Consider the following 17,814-nt stretch of genomic DNA (forward strand, 5'->3'; position numbering starts at 1 on the left):
GTCTCAAAGCAAAACAACAACAACAACAAAAAACAGACAAAAATCTTCACTAGTGCACTTCTGAGTTCAAACTTTTTCCTTCTTATAGGAAGTCTTAAGCCAGAAATAAAATAAAATACAAAAATTAATTCATTATATACACTGATGAATTTTCAATTTTTAAACATTACAAATATCTATCTAGCATGGACCTACAACTATCTTCCTACTCCCTACCTACCCATTTGCCTACCCAAGTCATCAACCTTCTCTTTCTGGTCCTTCATTAACAGGTGACATTTTTTCTGGGCTAAAATATAGAAAAATGTCCTCTTTGTCACCCTTTTCTAAAATCAAGCTCTCCACACTCTTAAGTGCTGGAGTTTGAATCCATGGCTTCACACAAGCAAGTCAAGGACTCTATCACTGAATTATAATCCCAGCCTCCACTTTTTATAGCTGTATTTATGACCATACAACCACACCATAAAAATTACCAAATTTGTCCAGAGTGCCTGCATACCACACACAAGGCATATAGACACACACCTGCTAAACTCATAAGAAATTCTTGACAAGGACTTGAAATGAACTCATATGGAAAGAGAAAAGTTTTACTGTCTTTGACAGAGTCATACCTGTTTAAAAAGAAAAGCACAGGGCTTATAAGACTGGGGAGGGGTCAGACTGAGTTATAGACCCTTGTCTCGTTTTAAAGACCAAATTGAAAAACACTACTTCCTGTCCATCCTGACGTGGAATTAAAAATCTGTGACATTAAAGCAATGTTTGGAGGATTGTGTTTTTAGTTTAAGTCTTGAACTACTTCAGTAACTACTTGTATTTTTTCTTCCATCCTCACTAGCAAAAGCAACACACACCAACTTAGGACAATGTGTGGATTTATTTATTGTTCCTATTTAGTTATCCCTTCAGAGCCATGGGATAAAGGTACAAATATGAGATTTGGCCCAACATCTACCTGTCCTGACATTCTTTGCTACTCTTAGGATGTGCAATCAATGACCACCATGTCAAGGTTTGTGATGGTTCCCCTCATCAATGCTTCTCTCGCTTTCCCTTTTTGTCTCTTCAAATAGGAGGGTAATAAATAGAGGGCCAGCATTCTTTTCACATCTCACACACCTCTTCAGTCAATCAGATCTCTTCTAGAGCTGTTTGTACTGCCAAAGCCATCCATCATCCTGCCTCACTAAATAGAAGGAGGAAAACTGAAGGGCAAGTTAGAAAAATCACGGTAACGCATTTCGCTTCAGCTTCTCCTTTGAGAAACAGAACTGGGAAATCCAGCCTTTTGGGAACACAAGGTGGATGGAGAAAAAAGGCAGATGTGGAGATGGTGAAAAATAGCTCCAAAGTAAGTTTTGTTTCTGGGCAAAAGTGAAAGGAAACATTAATTAAGCTCAACCCATTTTTATTTTCTTTCTAGTGGTCTCCTAAAGATTCTAACAGGCTCTTTCATGAAATTAAAAACAGTACAGCACTGGCTAAAATTAATTACATAATCAGATTTTATTCTCTTTTGATGCCTAAATCCCAAGTTAATTCTAATTCCGAAGTATATGTCCTTCACAATCTGGAGGACATAGAAAATGTAGGAAAGCCAAAGGAAGGACCGAGGGTCTGTCTGTGTGAGAAACCCATGACATGTTAACTCCCTTGAGTGCTGTGAGAAGAGGACGGCTACGAGGGTGTCATGCAATGTGGTTTCCCAGGACACTGTGCATGGGCTGATGGACATCATCTTTTCCCTGGAGGAGAGCTTTTGCCGAGGACGGACAGATTAATGGAAACTCATCCTTTAAGCCCTTCACTGTTCAGGCCCTATATATGGCAAGTTCTGTCTAATGTTGTTACTCATTTGATCCTTAAAATCTCTGTGAATCAGACACCACTTCCCCATTTAAAAAAATGAGAAAGTTAAACTAAAAAAGTTGAAGTATCTTCTCCAAAATCACTCAGTTGGAAAAGTCAGGACTCTAATTCACATACACCCCTCTCTGAAAACTTAAAAAAGAACTTTAATTTTATGTGTGTGGTGTGCTTCGCCTGCATGTATTCACCATGCATGCACAGTGCCCTCAGAGGCCAGGAGAGATGGGACCTCTGGAACTGGAGTTAGGATGGTTGTGAGTTGCCATATGGGTGCTAGGAACCGAACCCAGGTCCTCTACAAGAGCAGCAGGTGCTCTAAACCACTGAGCCATCTTTCTAGCTCCCTGAAAACTTCTGTATTTCTTTCAAAAATAAAACAGTGGCTGGAGTGATGGGGTCATGGATAAAGCACTTGGGAAGAAAGCATCAGGACCAAAGAAGGATCCCAAGAACCCTTATAAAAAACCATGCAGGCACAGCAGCCATCTGTAATCCCAGTGTTCAGGAGGTAGACCCACGGGTTTCCTAGGTCAAGCCAGGTAGTTAGATTAAAATTGCCAAAACTGGCAAGCTCCAAGTTCAGTAAGAGATACTGCCTTAATAAATATAGTGGAAATTGATCATGGAAGATACCTGATAACAATTGATATCAATTTCCAGTCTCCACACAAATATGGACATACATACATGTACCCAACACACAAGCAAACACACACTCATTCTTTCTCTATCACGCATGCATACACCACACACTCTCTCTCACACACACACACACACACACACACACACACACACACACACAAATGAAGGAGGACAGGAGGAAATTAAGGAAAGAAAGGAAAGAAGGAAGAATATTTCAGAGATTTTCCAGTACATGTGAAGGACCCCCTCATTCAGAGGCACTTAGGGCTCTATAACCTCTGAGCTGACTTTATCAACAAAAGCATGCTTACTGTGGTATCTGTAGGAATGAAACTAATTTTCCTCTGTGTGGACAGGCCAATATTTATGTTTCTAGCCTCAACTGCACACTGGCCCTCAGGGTCCTAATCACAATAACCAGGTTGATTTCAAGAGTGGAACCTCTTCCATTATAGAGGCAATTAAAATATAATCAAACTAGAAAGTTATCCTCCCCCAAAGCCACCTAAAACAGAGCAACTCCAAAATAAAAGCAATTTACATATTTTAGTCCAAATTAAAAAGTAAAAGCTAAGGATTGCCTTTTAATATCCTGAATAATAAATGTACATTTATGTAAAGTTTCCTTTGGGGAACAGTTACTATGAGGACAACTCTCCCAATATTATTCATAAGTATCACTTTTGTTTTGGTGTTACAGTAAGAATCTGGACTTGGGGGAATTGGACTGTCTGTACTCAGTGCATCAACAGAGATAATTAATGTTGAAGACATGTATCATATCCAAATTTTAGATGTGTGGTTGGCTACATTACAAAAAGGAACATAAGAAAGGATGAGTCAAACCTCATCCAAATCACAAATTTGCAGGGATATAGTCAGTTTACTCCATTTTAAGTGAGCAGTTTCCTATTGAAAGTTTCATTAGCAAAGATTACAGGCTCTCAGCCTTTCCACTTTTTAACAGCCCCCAGAGCCTAAGTTTATTGTTAGAGCTGCATTTACTACTGTGTCATCTTCAAAAGGGGCACTCTAAACAAACAAACAAACAACCAAATAAGCAGCTCAACTTGTCTCTTATTTTTTACATACAAATTAGAAAGAAAAACTTTTAAAGGGTTTAAATTCATAACTTAGGAAAACACAAACTGCTTGAGAAGTCATTATCGGCACGAGCCATGGCAATTCATAACTTAGGAAAACACAAACTGCTTGAGAAGTCATTATCGGCACGAGCCATGGCATACTAGGGGTCATAGCTGTTTGTAAAACACACACACACACACACACACACACACACACACACACACACACACACACAGAGACAGAGAGATAGAGAGGCAGAGAGACAGAGAGAGACAGAGAGTCCACATTGTCTAGATATGTATTAAAAGATAACGGCGCGCCTTCTACTCCATTAGCAGAGTTCTAGTTTGTGCAAAGGTATGCCAAGAGGGTCACAGTCTGCCCAGATGCAGTTATACAGGAAAGGGTATTAAAGGAGACATTTGTGTCAGGTATACTAAGACACAACTGTAGTCCTGGGTACTCTAAAGGCTGAAGTGGTGGGAGGATCACTTGAATCCAGTATTTTAAGACCAGCCTGGACAACATACAGGGAGGACTTGTCTCAAGAAAGAATAAAAAAGAAATTTCTGTTAGAAGGAAGGTATTCGTATTTCTGTAAAATTAACAGGCTCCAGGCAAGTTTCACAGGCATCTGGCTGAAAGACAAGTTCCTTCCAACTGTCCAAACTGCTTCTTCCTGAGCATGAACATCTGGATACATGGAACCTTACAGACAAAAAAGTCTCGAAGATCTTTAATTTCTGCCTTTTAGAATCACTTAGAGACTCGTACAAAGGAAACCACTGACGTTCAACTTGAATGCTCTGATGGAACACTGCTCACACTTCGACACCAGCGTCATTGGGTAACAGGAGTCTTATGACCTCTCACCTTAACCTTATCCCCAGTCATAGAAACTTAGCCTCTAATTATGCTTTCTGACCATCTTGAAAAAGTGGCAACATTGAATTCCAAAGAAATTTATGTAGTAAGTCCTCAACAAACACATCTTCATGGAACAAGGAATGTCCATCAGCTCTGCTATAATCTTGATGGCAAAACAAATCCAAAGGCTGCTTTTTACAAGAGGGTGAACAAAAATAGAGGATTCACAGACCCCAGATGCAAGATACGATCCCATGCCCCACAGTACAGAGACCTCAAAGATGTGGCGCTTTCTGAATTTGTCATCTTGGCTGAAATTCATTCTTTACCTCCTTCTATCCTGAAGAGAAATTACATTTCTTATAGAAAAAAGTCTATGTTTTTGTAGTTTAAGATGAATACTTGAAAATTTAAACTCAATTGAATGTTATTTTTCAAGCCAAGGGTCCATGAGAAGTCATTTTCAGGGCATGCCTAAGCTGTGTGATTTTTTTTTTTTTTTTTCATTAACAAAACCCCTAGTTTTGTATTTAACTTCTGAGGTTAAAAACAAGGATTTTTCAACAACAGCATCAACAATAAAGATATAAGCACAATTGCATTGAACAGTATTTCTTCAATATTTTTACCAGTTTCTTAACTGAAATTTATTTAAGGATTCTTTGATGCTCTCAGTATTTCTTGAGTCTTGAAGAGACGATCTTTACTGGTTGGATAATTTCTGGTGTTAGCTACAAGGATCTGGGTAAGACTAGTCGGAAGCAAAAATGGTAGAGTCAGACTCTCAGGGTTGGGGTGGAGAAGGAGAGAACTGGGAAGGGTGGTAGAGCGAGCCTCCAGCCTGATAAGAGCACCAAAAGTATACTTGATTTCTTAATGAATGCATAACCAAGATAAATATTACCGTCAAGCACAGTGGACATCCAAATCTAGCTGGCTGGCTGATCACACTCTTATTTTCCTCGTTTTCTAACAATTTCCTTCTCAAAGCGATTGGTTACCAACACTGGTGCTCCAAAGCTATGTGGACATGCTGCCTGAATTCTTAATGAAGTAAACAATAGACAAAATGGCTCATCTCTGTACCCCCAGCTAGCACCCAAAACTGGATGTAATTAAAGGTGTGAACAAGCAAACAAGTAATAAACCTGCAAAGTCAAGGTTCTGAGAAATCATGGGGCATCCTGCACTGTAACAGTTCAGATTTAGCACTCATTATCTTCTATATCAGAAACGTGTAGATCTACATGTTGATGTCCTATGTGTTGTGGTTCCATGTCGTCCCCCACCCCACCCCCACCTCCATGCCCTGCCTCATTCTTGTCCTTTAGTCTTTTTCCTTTTTATTGCTAGAGAGCTAATTTAAGACAATCACTGTATATGAAACCTCCAGGTACCCACTTGTCCTCAGGCCATTCCCTCATTTTAACCCTTGAAAGCCATTGATCTACAAAAGTCCTCCAGCCTTAAAATATACTGAGGCTTTAAAACCCAAGGACGACCCTACAACACTCTACACTCAGAACTTGAAAAAACAAAGCATAGGATGCCAACATGCCAACCATTTACCTCCTCCTCATTATTATTATTAATATTTCCAGTGGTAACATTACATTGTCCCCAAAGAACAAAGGGCCCCGTTTAAATTCAAATTCTATCTCTTTCTACCTTGATTGAGAGGGAACTTTTTGGCTTGCAAACATAGTTCAGGATTTGCACATTTACAGCTCCTCAAGTGGTTGATAAAGAAAGTGTCTGGCTTCTAGTGGAAGTCTGCAGAACCTCAACATCTTTTTTGATAAATATTTGTAAATTCGTATTTTTTTCTATTAAGAGAACTCTTGGAATTAATAAGGAAAATGAAATACTTAAGACATGTAGCCTACTTCGGTTTCCTTTCCATTTAGAGATGCACATAAACTTAGAGGTATATGTTTACATACATTTGGTTAACACCAAATAAGGAAAAGCCAAGACAGATGCAAGAATTCACAAAAACACAGATACCACCCTCCTCATATCCATCGAATGCACGAAGGAATTGGTAGTCAGTAATGAAACACTGACTTCTCTTCCTTCCAAAAAAGAATTGACCAATTCTGCATACGGCCCATCAACAGAAAGACAGTAAGATAGCCGCTTGAGACTGTTCATGTCCCTTCATACCCCCTAAACTCGTAATGACATTGGGAAAAATACTGCATTGCAGCATTTGCCAGCACATACTTGTATGACTAGCATTTGCTGGCTATCTCACCGAAAAAAAAAAGTGCATATAAATGTCCGGGTATGTAAACTAAGTGTTTGGTAGCCACAGGTCACTGGAACTGAGGAAGAAATTTGTCTAAGCTAAAATATTTCTGTCCATATATATAATGACCTTTATCAAGACAGCCCGCCATTCCTTACTTGTGGTACATACAGATAATTTGTTTCTTCTTCTTCTGTTTTTGTTTTTAATTAAAATAAGGTATTAAAGTACTAAGGGCTAAATGAAGCAGAATGCTTCTTTATGGGTGGGATAGTGTTTCGCCCAGGAAGAGAATTCAACCACAAAAAGGAGATAAGTGCAGAGAGAAGAGACCAAAGGATTTGCCCTGAGGAAACCCTTTCATTGTTCATAGTAACTCTAACTTGAGAAAAAGACCTCAGTTCATCCACAAATCCTTTCAGAGACAATGAATACACACACACACATACACACACACACACACACACACACACACACACACACACAGAGAGAGAGAGAGAGAGAGAGAGAGAGAGAGAGAGAGAGAGAGTACCATTCATGCAATAACTTTTAGATTTGAAATTTCAAGCCCATTATTCCTAATAGACACTCCAAATTTAAAATATCTGGTCTATCATCTCAAAAACTCTTAGTGAGACAATTTGGAACTAAAATACATACACACTATGATTTTATTTCTCTTTCTTTAAAAATAACTCTGCTAGTACTACCTCAAAACAACCTGGTCTTGCTTTCATAACAAAATTCTCATATTAAAAGGAAGGTCTATAGGAGCATAAAAAAAAGTTTTAAGGCTTTGTGCAAATCATCAAACATAAGCAAGCCCATCTTAATCTTTGCAAGAAGATGGCTTGAAAAAAATGATGGTTAGGAATGAATGGGACTAAGACCCAAATAAATGCTTACGTTTTTTAAATGAGACATAAAAAAATCAGAGTATCAATGATTCTCCAAGTAAATTTTTCCTAACTTCCTCTGCTCATTTGACTCCTCCAAAAACATTAAATATCAACTGATTTAATAAGTACATTCCTACGACACGCAGAGACAATCTGATCAGGAAAACTGTGATGTAGTCAATGGTGGTTTTTTTTGCAGCAATATTTCTATCCATATTTTCACTTCTTAATAAATGCACATCCAGTTTTGTGCTTCTGTCAAGGCACACATCCACATGCAGGTAGTAGGTATTAATATTTTTAAGACAAAGAAGCAAGGAAGGTCAGCAGCAGAGCTAGAGCTATGTGTCTTTTTTTTTTCATAACCCAAGCCAAGGTGACAGTTTTTATAGAAATAATTTCTCCTAACTAACACCTGCCAGAAAAAATTCTCAGAAAACAAAAATAAAACTTTATTAGTGATAATAAAAACTATTCTGTTTTTATAGATGATATATGTTTATGCACTCAAGGTAGGAAAGCAAGGTCCTAGCGTGGGACAAAAATGTGTTTATTTTTTACTTTAAGAGTAAAAACAAAATAATACCTTCCTCAATCAGAAAACAAAACAAAAAGGAACATTCTCACAGAAAAAAAATGGTGGGGGCTGGTGATGGAGATTTGCAACAGAGAGAAAATAAATTAAGAGGATTTTCAATAAAGGCAATTACACTTTCTACCCTTGCAATACCTTGCAGTTTTTAAATCTTTCATTTTGGGGCTTCATATTAGCTACTGGATTATGTGTCTCTATTGTCACAAGGAAGAAACCACAACTGATGACTGTTTCAGTTTTTTTTTGAATGCTACTCCTATTCACTCAAGTACTATCTCTGTTAGTCCTTTTTGGTACCCACCACACTGGGAAAAAGACACTACTTAGAAAAGCACTCAGAGAGAGACAAGTGAGAAATACCTGTCATGCATGGGTCCCACCAGACATTCAGAGACACTTAAAAAAGATCACCTTTTTTTTTTTTTTTTTTTTTTTTTTCCACTCAGTTTATGCCAAGACCAGACCTAACACCAAATGCATTTGCGAGTGAAAAGCATGGGTAGATTCTGTAGCTAGAGGACTGGGCAGCTGAGGAAGGGAAAGGGCTCTTCAGTGACTGTGTTCTAAAGACATTTCTACAATGAACTCCTTGAAACTACAGTATCAGCATCTAATGTAGTAAAAATACCAGTATAATCTAACACAAAAGTCATTGCTTAGCATAAATCTAATCTACTTATATTTTTTTCTATGAATATTTACTGGAAATTTCAGAGAAATCATTTGCAGAACCTATCAGCTGTGGGAATTCACTATTATGCTTCCATCAACTTCATTCAATATAATTTACATTTTTTTTCAAATGGTCTCACAAGATTCCTTGCAATTTTTTGCACGTACAATTTCACAGCAGGGAAAGGAGGAAGAGAGAGAGAGAGAGAGAGAGAGAGAGAGAGAGAGAGAGAGAGAGAGAGAGAGAGAGAGAGAGAGAGACCCTATTCTCCCTTCCCCCTCCTCTCTTTTTTTTAAACAAATAAACAAAAAGAAAAAGGAGAGAGGGAACAGATGCTTAAAAATAGATTTCAAAAAATCACTGTAAACCAGAGTTAGAAATGTAATTAACACCTCTTTATGAAGAATAATTAAAGTTGGGCTGGTCACAAAGAACAGCAAAGATAATCAAGGTCCTGTCCCCCTCCTCCCTTTTTACACTGTTTGCAGTGTGTTCTCGTGATAGCCACCTGCTCCCTGCTCGGCTTCTCCTCTGTTCGTTTCCCCGGCAACCTTTCATTGGGTTTTCCTCCCAGCTATCGCTTTCAGTTGGGCTGCTCGGTCTAATCTTATTTGTTTTACACCCATCAAAACAAGCAGCCAGACAAAGGCAATCCTCTAAGAATGGGAAAACGACCACAGCTTTGTTATAACATCTATACGGAGTAAAAAGTCCTCCTCAGGCTTTTCTAGTTTAAAAAAAAAATCAATTTATAGCTTTCCCCACTACCCAGACCCAAATCCCCTGAAAGCTATTGCTGGTGAAAATTCAAGTCAAAGTGGGCACTCATGGTATCTATTTGTGCCATTTTGTGCCGTATCTTTAGGGTCAACACCAGGAGACAGGAGCAGCACTCAAGGAGTTTCCCTGTTTCTTTTTCCAGAAAAAGATGATGCTAAAAATAGATTTACTACTTCGGCAGAAAGGTTTTCCACTTCCCCATCCACATCTCAAAGTCCTGTTTCACAATTGCATCTGCTGGTGCTGAATCTCACCTCCTCCACCCCTCACTCCCAGTCTTCCCCATCACTCCTAGCACGAGACTGAAAAAGAAATGTGCCTTTAACTTTAACGGTCGTGTAATTCGGCGGAAGGCTCATAGAGGCAGTGGACACGCCAGCCAACAGTGACGGTGACATTGTGATTGTCAAAAAAAGACACCAACCTTGCTTGCCTAAAATGTGTTAGATGGAAGAGGCAGTATGTGCCTTGTGTGCATGCAATGCTATTATACTTGGAGGCAGATTGTGGATTTCAGAAAAAGAAATACTAATACACATACACACACACACACACACACACACACAGAGGATCAGAACAGTGATTTACGATGCAGTCCACCATCCTTATACACCACACACACACACACACACGCACACACACACACACACACACACACACACACACACACACACACACACGGCTGGAACCTCCAAGCTGCCTTCCTCTTTTCACTTACCATCTTCAAGCCATTCCACTCCATCTGTGATCAGAAGAAGATGGACCCTCACACAGTGTGTCAAAAGCGGAAAGGAGCGTTATGTAAAAGCTGACATTCCCTTCTTACAGAGCTGCTGCCCAGAGAAGGAAGCAACAACTCAACACGCCAGGCACCGCTACACATACAAGCCGCCTCCTCTTTTTATGAGGTCATGACAGGAAACTCTTTGAAATACAAGATGCAGCGTTTACTGAAGCCCAAATAAATCACTCTCTTTGCCGTTTTGACTGCGCAGTCCCCTGAAACACAACTGCCCATCTCAACGTTCAGCATCCAGGAGCTGCCTCTCGAGGTTTACATTTCCAGCACAGAAATGGAGAGATTCCTAACCCTGCTGCATACACCCTAAGCCCCACAAAACCCAGGCATGTAGACAAACCTCTTCTCTCTTACAAAAAGAAACCCCCTTCCACCCCCTCATGATGGTCTCAAGTAATAGAATCTCTTTCAACAAACCAGCAATTATTTCAGCCCATCCCCACCCTCTGCGTTTATGTGGAAGGGAAAACTGACAACGACCTGTTAAAAATGACAATCTCTCTCCCACTGCTTTTCAATAAAAGGACCTACCCGCACGCTACACAAAAGATATAGTAAATGTAGGAACCAGACAGCAGCAGAGAACTAAACTCTCGTGCAAGCATAAGACTGGCCAAGGTGTAGACGCTTGTCTTCCCTCCAGCAACACGAACAACAGATTATATATCTAGTCATACCTACCATAACCATTCTTATTGGCAAATATTGGGTCTCGCAGAGCTTCGACTCTTCTCTTAAAATTTGCAAAGGTTTCAGAATATATTTAAAAATGACTACTGTTGTTTTATATAGATATATATTAAAGGTCCACAAAACACAGTGTGGATGATTGTAAAGTAAATCAATTATTGGGAGGGGGTGGGGTGGGAAAGAAAGGAAAAAAAAAAAAAAAGAAGAAGAAAAGGCGCAGTGAGCCGAAACCCCTGATTCTAGGATGTAGATAAGAACAACTGAACAGAGCCTTGCTGAAATTGGCTCGAAGCTTCCCCTTTTTACATCCATTTATGGGACCATCTGTCAGCTGAAGCCAGAATCTGATTGGCTGGGGAAACGAAGGGAGGCGTTGCAACATCAGGTGCTATTTAAATTAGCTACTGCCAGATTGACGATGTTAATGATTTGGTGACCTCTACAACAACAGAGACCGGATTTCTGAACTGCTTCTTGTGTCTGGTAATTAAAGCCCGGCTGAAGCAACAACAGCCATACTTGTATTTTGTACCTTTTACCTCCTTCCAGCTCAAAAAGTACTGTCACAACTGCAGGTCATTGGAGGACTGCAAACCTTCACAGTGGGAGTGTCCTTCCTTTCTGGGTCCTGGCGGGGAATACAGGAGCCCATCCCTCTGACAGAGGGCTTTTTCAGTGGAGAATATTTTCAACCACCTTATCTTTCTTGACAGTTGCTTTCTAGCGAAATGCATATTTAATGATCTGCCTCTAGGCTTAAAGATACAACAAAAGCACTTTAATGTGCTAATACTTCTACATTTTAACTTTATTATTTCCCAGTATTGCTGGCTTTCTGTAAGTAGTGCTTCTTTTTGCAGCTAACATGACCAACATTTCAAAAGCATGCAAGTTTAGGATTAAGCTTGTGCTCAGTGAATTAGGTTCACATAAGTTAGCCTCAGAAAACTATTTCATGATAATAATAATAATAATAATAATAATAATAATAAGCTGGAGGGAGGAGGCAGCTGCCAGGCTCTACCTTTCTGCCTTCTGTCCTGAGCTTTCCAAAACAGAGAATGATGAATGATTTATTTAAATGAATTTATCTTTCAACTTGGATAGAGGCATGCTCTGAATTTTTAAAAATCGACTAAAACATACTCTCTTTTGCCTTCCCTACTGCAATGAGGGCAAAACATGGCTCTGAAATAAATGGTTTCGTTTTATTACCTGTGTGGACCACTCATCTTGCTCAACTAAACATAAGACTTTGTCTCTCTCCTTGCTTCTTCCTCTACCCCCCTGGCCTCTTAAAAGATGTACAAAGAGACATTTAGCTAGTGTGTGGTGATGTATATAGTCTGCCTGCTTATGCGACACGTTTCATAGACTCTGTATCACCACGCTTGCAGGAGTACATGAAGGTTTTGTTTGGGGCCTGGGTTTTTAAGTGGCTTACCTGAGACCTCTATGCCTCAGATCTATGAAGAAGGATAACACCCCTATATATTTAAATCACAGTTTAATCAACTTGTTTATCAATAAATGTACAGAGGGAACAAATATTCAACACAGGTTTTAATCTTTGTCTGAAGTTGACAGTGAGCTCGACTAGGGATAGTGGAACTACGGGTCAAAATATGGTATATTTCTGGGCTTCGGAGTCCAAGAGTAAATGAGTTTGTGAAAAACTAATAGAAAAGAAAAAAAAAAACCCAACATTTTTAAAGGTCAAAACAACTCTCTTCAAAACATTGCTTCATGAACACATGCAACAAACATACATATAGACACTCTATGAAAATACAGATACATCACTAAACAAAGTGTTGGATACATTATATAAATCCTTTCGCTTAAATATAAATAAATCCAGCTATTAGAAATGAAGGTACATGATGAAGAGAAGTAGAAATGTGAAGCTCTGCTGGACCCTTCAGGTAGAACAATAGTAAATGAAGCAAACTTTAAAATGCTTTCCTTAGCACTTGCATGACGAGTCCTATGAGTCACACTGGAGCCGGAGTACTTGCTGCACTGTGCTCTAAGGATGAATTCCCAGGTTCAATGTTCCAAACAGCTTGACGTACATATATAGGATAGGTCTACGTGTCCTAAATCGGCAGCCAAAAAACTCTTGAGTGTGATCTCACCAATATCAAAATATTGGGAAGAGTATATTGACACAATGCTACAATCACGCAAATCAAAAACAGATCTCTTGGAACAAAACATTTACTTGATATTTCTACGCAGCTTATAAAAGGTGAAATTTTTAGCACCTCTTTTTTCTTATCCATACTAACTTCAGTACACTCACTGAGGCATAAATTAACATTAGGTATCTCTGAAAACATTCCAGCTATCTTTCCAAAATAGTAACTGTACATTATACCATAAACAATTACCTGGTCTTGCTAGGCTAAAAATAATAATAATAATAAAATCCATGCGTTTTGTATATTGATCACTTCTGCAAAAATCTCCACTCTAAAGTCTTTCAAAGGAATCCTCAAACAAATGCACAAATGTCCTCAGAGGCCTTTTCTCTAAAGACAAAGGCAGAATCCTATTGTTGGGAAAAGTCAACCTTATTATCGCATTTCCAATAGTACCATTCATCTTTCAGCGTGAGGGGCTGACCGCTACATCAGTGGTGTGGCATTTGTAAAGCAACAGATTTTCAATATATTATCTTAAGAATCAGGCAGGCGAGTCTCCCAGTCATGCATGATTTTTTTTCTTTTTCTGTTACAATCCACCACCACAGAAAGAAACTTGTCTCACTCAAGCAGCTAAGGCAACCTAAAACGGTATCCCATGGCTGTGGGGCTGGCTGCGCCGTTGTGTCCCTCTTACCACAAATGAGCAGTTTCTTGACTCATTAATAACAATTTCCCTTAAAAGAAGTAATCTCATATCAGTCAGCCCCTCGCCACCATGCACACATCCCAAAGGCTGCAGATATCTCAGCATCAGTCGCCGGCAGCCAGCTTTCCCACACAGAGTCCAGATGGACTGTACCAGAAGCCAATTCAGCGTTAATAACTACCTACTCCGCGCAGTGGAGAAGCCTTACGTGGCACAATGGGCTAGGAAACAGAAAAAACAACAGAAAACGATAGACAACCAAATTCTCTGAAAGCATGGGAAGCAAGGAACAGAAAAAGAAGCATGAATTATATTTCCTAGACTTCTACGAAAGGGGGCGGGGGAGAAAAAAAAGAAAGGAAAAAGAAGAAAAAAGAACCCTTCATAAACATAGGGAAAAAATGAAGGGGGGGGGGAGATAAAAACAGATGCTGCCCAGAAAAAAGTGACAAAATATTACCTCATTATTTAACAAAGCAGCATTAAGCGTCCTGCTGATTTCAAACATCTTGCCACAGATTTTGTTTTAAGAGAAACAGATAGAATCCTTTGCAAAGCACTCCGTCTGCAAAGGGTTCTTCAATTTTCTTGCGCACCACGGAACAGTCAATATATTATTTCCCCAGAGTTCGCACATTAAAACCTCTAGTCACTGAGCTGAATTTTCCCCTTATCTCTCACACTGTAGCCTCCTGTTATATGTACTGCTCTCTTTGCAAGAGCAGCCTGCCCCAAACATGGCTGGTGTTTAAACTACTCTTTAAAGTAACAGTTCACTATATAACCACCAGGTGGGTAGAGTGCACAGATTGAAATAAAGCATCTTAAAAGATGTGGTGTGTGTGTGTGTGTGTGTGTGTGTGTGTGTGTGTGTGTGTGTGTGGTGTGCGTGTGTGTTGTGCTTTCTCCTTGGAACTGCTTTTAGGTATAGGATGTGACATGAGAAATATCAGCATCTTAACAGGCAAGATTGTCTCTACTGTATTATGTCTAAGTAAATAAAAAATTTTCTCTTGACTTAAAGCAAGGTGACAAATCAGAACAGAACAAAATACTACCAACCAATTCGAATAAGAACTGTGAAGAATGAAACACAAACAAGACTCATTTAATTCTGCAAATGACAAAGGAGGAAAATACAATTAATCGCAAGAAATGAGAATTTCAAAAACTCCATGAAAGTATTTTTTTTTTTTTTTACAATGAGAGGAATATTCACACAGGATGAACACTGGACTCAGATGCATGTATGCTATGCAGAAAAAACACACACAAGTTGTATGCAAGAGCTAAAGATGTAACTTTCCTTCTGAGTTTATTTGGCACAATCTCTACTGATATAAATGACAAAAAGCTTAAAAGTAAAGACACTGAAAACACAAAAGGCAAAACCAAAACTTAAGCATGTCTTTTAAAAAAATGCGATCGTACGACCAGTTATAAACAACCACAGGCTCAAACCAGACACATGTCTCTACCCAGAGCTGTTCTTTCCTCTTAAGATTTGCCTTAAAGAAGAACATTTTTACTGGACATTATTTTGGAGGTGTACCTAACCTGGCATCCCCTTTGTACCATTCTATTCCAATTAATCTGATCTTCACCCAAGAATAAAGAGAATGCCCCAAGTTGAAATCTCCAAGTGTAGCATAGGGAGATAGAGCTGCAACATTACATGGCCACATCTTAAGAAGAATTTTACTAGTAACAAAGAACACACACATGCCACTTTACTCTCCCATATATCTAACACAAAAACCAACCAACACACACACACACACACACACACACACACACACACACACACACACATACCTGGCATTTTTGTTTTTCTTGGCTGGATGATATTAAAGCTCTGAACTTCCACATCTCTGGAGACACAGATGCCAATTCTAGCATTTTTCCAGTCCGTCCAGCCATCATTTAGCTACACAAGATAGTGACTGTCTCCTTTATCTTTAAGTCAAGTCTGCATCATTTAATAGCATTTAACCTCCTTGCATATATTAAGTTTCAAGTGACAATTTTTAACTAGGGAGTGAGAAGGAGGAGTTGCTCTCATCAAATTCTGGTTGTATGAAATAAGCTAATTTGTACACTCACCATATGTCTTAAACACTAATTAAAAAATGTCACTTTCTTCAAACATTAAAATGTAATCAGCCTAGTAAATAAAATATTCTTGAGTTTTCTTGCCTTGGTGATAATTTAAAGAGTGTTTATCTCAAGGTAACCTTTCTAACTTGATTACTAAGGAAGACTTTAGATTTGAAAAAGGAAAAAAGGAATGCTAGGGGTCAGGGCTTTGGGGCATGGAAAAGAGAAAACCACTACTGTATGTAGCTGCACAAAGGAAAATAAGATGAAGCGGGTTTTTAAGGACTCATAGTCTTGTTACCCTAAGGCAAATCCAGCCAATCAATACCACCCATTGACGGTCTACCATCTGCCATGCTACCGAGAGATGTGGCTAAACAGACCTGTTCCATATGACTGTGGCTGGCTCATTTTCAGTCGATTAGGGCAGTCCAGAGCATTCACGTGCAACACACAAAACTCCAAGTCAGTCTGCGCCTGTCTCCACACCAGCCCCCCGAGCACAGCTGTGAACCTTTTCCTCCTGTTCTGGCTGTCCGGATTACCTCTTCTTGCTCCTCAATTGAATTAGCAAAATGGAGAGAGAATGTAGACCGCGCACACACACACACACACACACACACACACACACACACACACACACACACACACACAAAGATAATTGCTGGTTCTTCTTCACTGTCATGCAGAAATCCGGGATTCCATGTGCTGTGCCCTAATATGATTATGGCACACCATTTAAATAGCATCATCAGTAACTGTGACCTGACGTTTTCCCGTGGTTCAGTTTCTTTTCATCTTTTTCCCCTTTCAAAAAATTTGTCTAAACTGTTCATTTTTTTTTTCTTTACAGACAACATAATCAGTCTGTCCAGACAATGGAATACTATGTTTAAAAGCTTTGATAAAATCTAAAGCTTAATTTTCCTTTGTTGAATCATGATGTTGGTTTTTGTCTTTATTTTTTTTTTTCCTGTAGAAACATTAAATCAGTTTTATTGGAAAGTGGACACATATTGCTGAGGCAAGAAAGATGCACCAGGCTGACACAGAGTCTTCAAGAGGATTAGAAATTCACTGTGGAATGTTTTCTTAGAGATATATGACCTGACTGTTCGATGCCTTCCTCCTTCCTAAGGAGCACAGCTACTATATCTGTGTGCGAGTGCTACTGTGTGGAGATATATGAAAAACAGATGTCTGGTCTACCTGCATTGCTGAGAGTTCACCTGTGCAGGTAAACTGACCAGAGTAGATTCATACACCATCTCCCACTTTCCTAAGTTCGTGCTTGAGTGGCTTTTGAATGTAGGCTTCTTTCCAGAGTCAATGTACATTTGCCTGTTCAAATGTGCCTTGGACTACCCTCTTCAAGAAATAGCCTTTCTAAGCCGGGCGGTGGTGGCGCACGCCTTTAATCCCAGCATTCAGGAGGCAGAGCCAGGCGGATCTCTGTGAGTTCGAGGCCAGCCTGGGCTACCAAGTGAGTTCCAGGAAAAGGCGCAAAGCTACACAGAGAAACCCTGTCTCGAAAAACCAAAAAGAAAAAGAAGAAATAGCCTTTCTGGAAAGGAAATGTAATGGACAAGAAAATTGCTAAATTTAGCAAGTTTTCTAAGAAGGACATAACTTAGGTGTAGCAACAGTGTGGACCTTTCTCTGATATATTCTTCCTCACAGCACATAGCAACTCTGCAGGGCCAG

The 17,814-nt window shown here is 39.4% G+C and overlaps 1 protein-coding gene across 1 annotated transcript in view; it reads right to left on the reverse strand.

Annotated features, from left to right (window-relative positions):
• Elavl4 (ELAV like RNA binding protein 4) overlaps positions 1-14,118 on the reverse strand; it is an 83,555-nt gene extending 69,437 nt beyond the window's left edge. The window contains exon 1 of the mRNA XM_059256036.1: positions 14,002-14,118. Within this exon, the coding sequence (XP_059112019.1) occupies positions 14,002-14,118 (117 nt within the window). The remainder of the gene's footprint in view (positions 1-14,001) is intronic.
• Between the last annotated feature and the right edge of the window lie 3,696 nt (positions 14,119-17,814).

Source organism: Peromyscus eremicus, chromosome 2 (genome assembly GCF_949786415.1).
Source record: "Peromyscus eremicus chromosome 2, PerEre_H2_v1, whole genome shotgun sequence".
Classification (NCBI taxonomy): Eukaryota; Metazoa; Chordata; class Mammalia; order Rodentia; family Cricetidae; genus Peromyscus; species Peromyscus eremicus.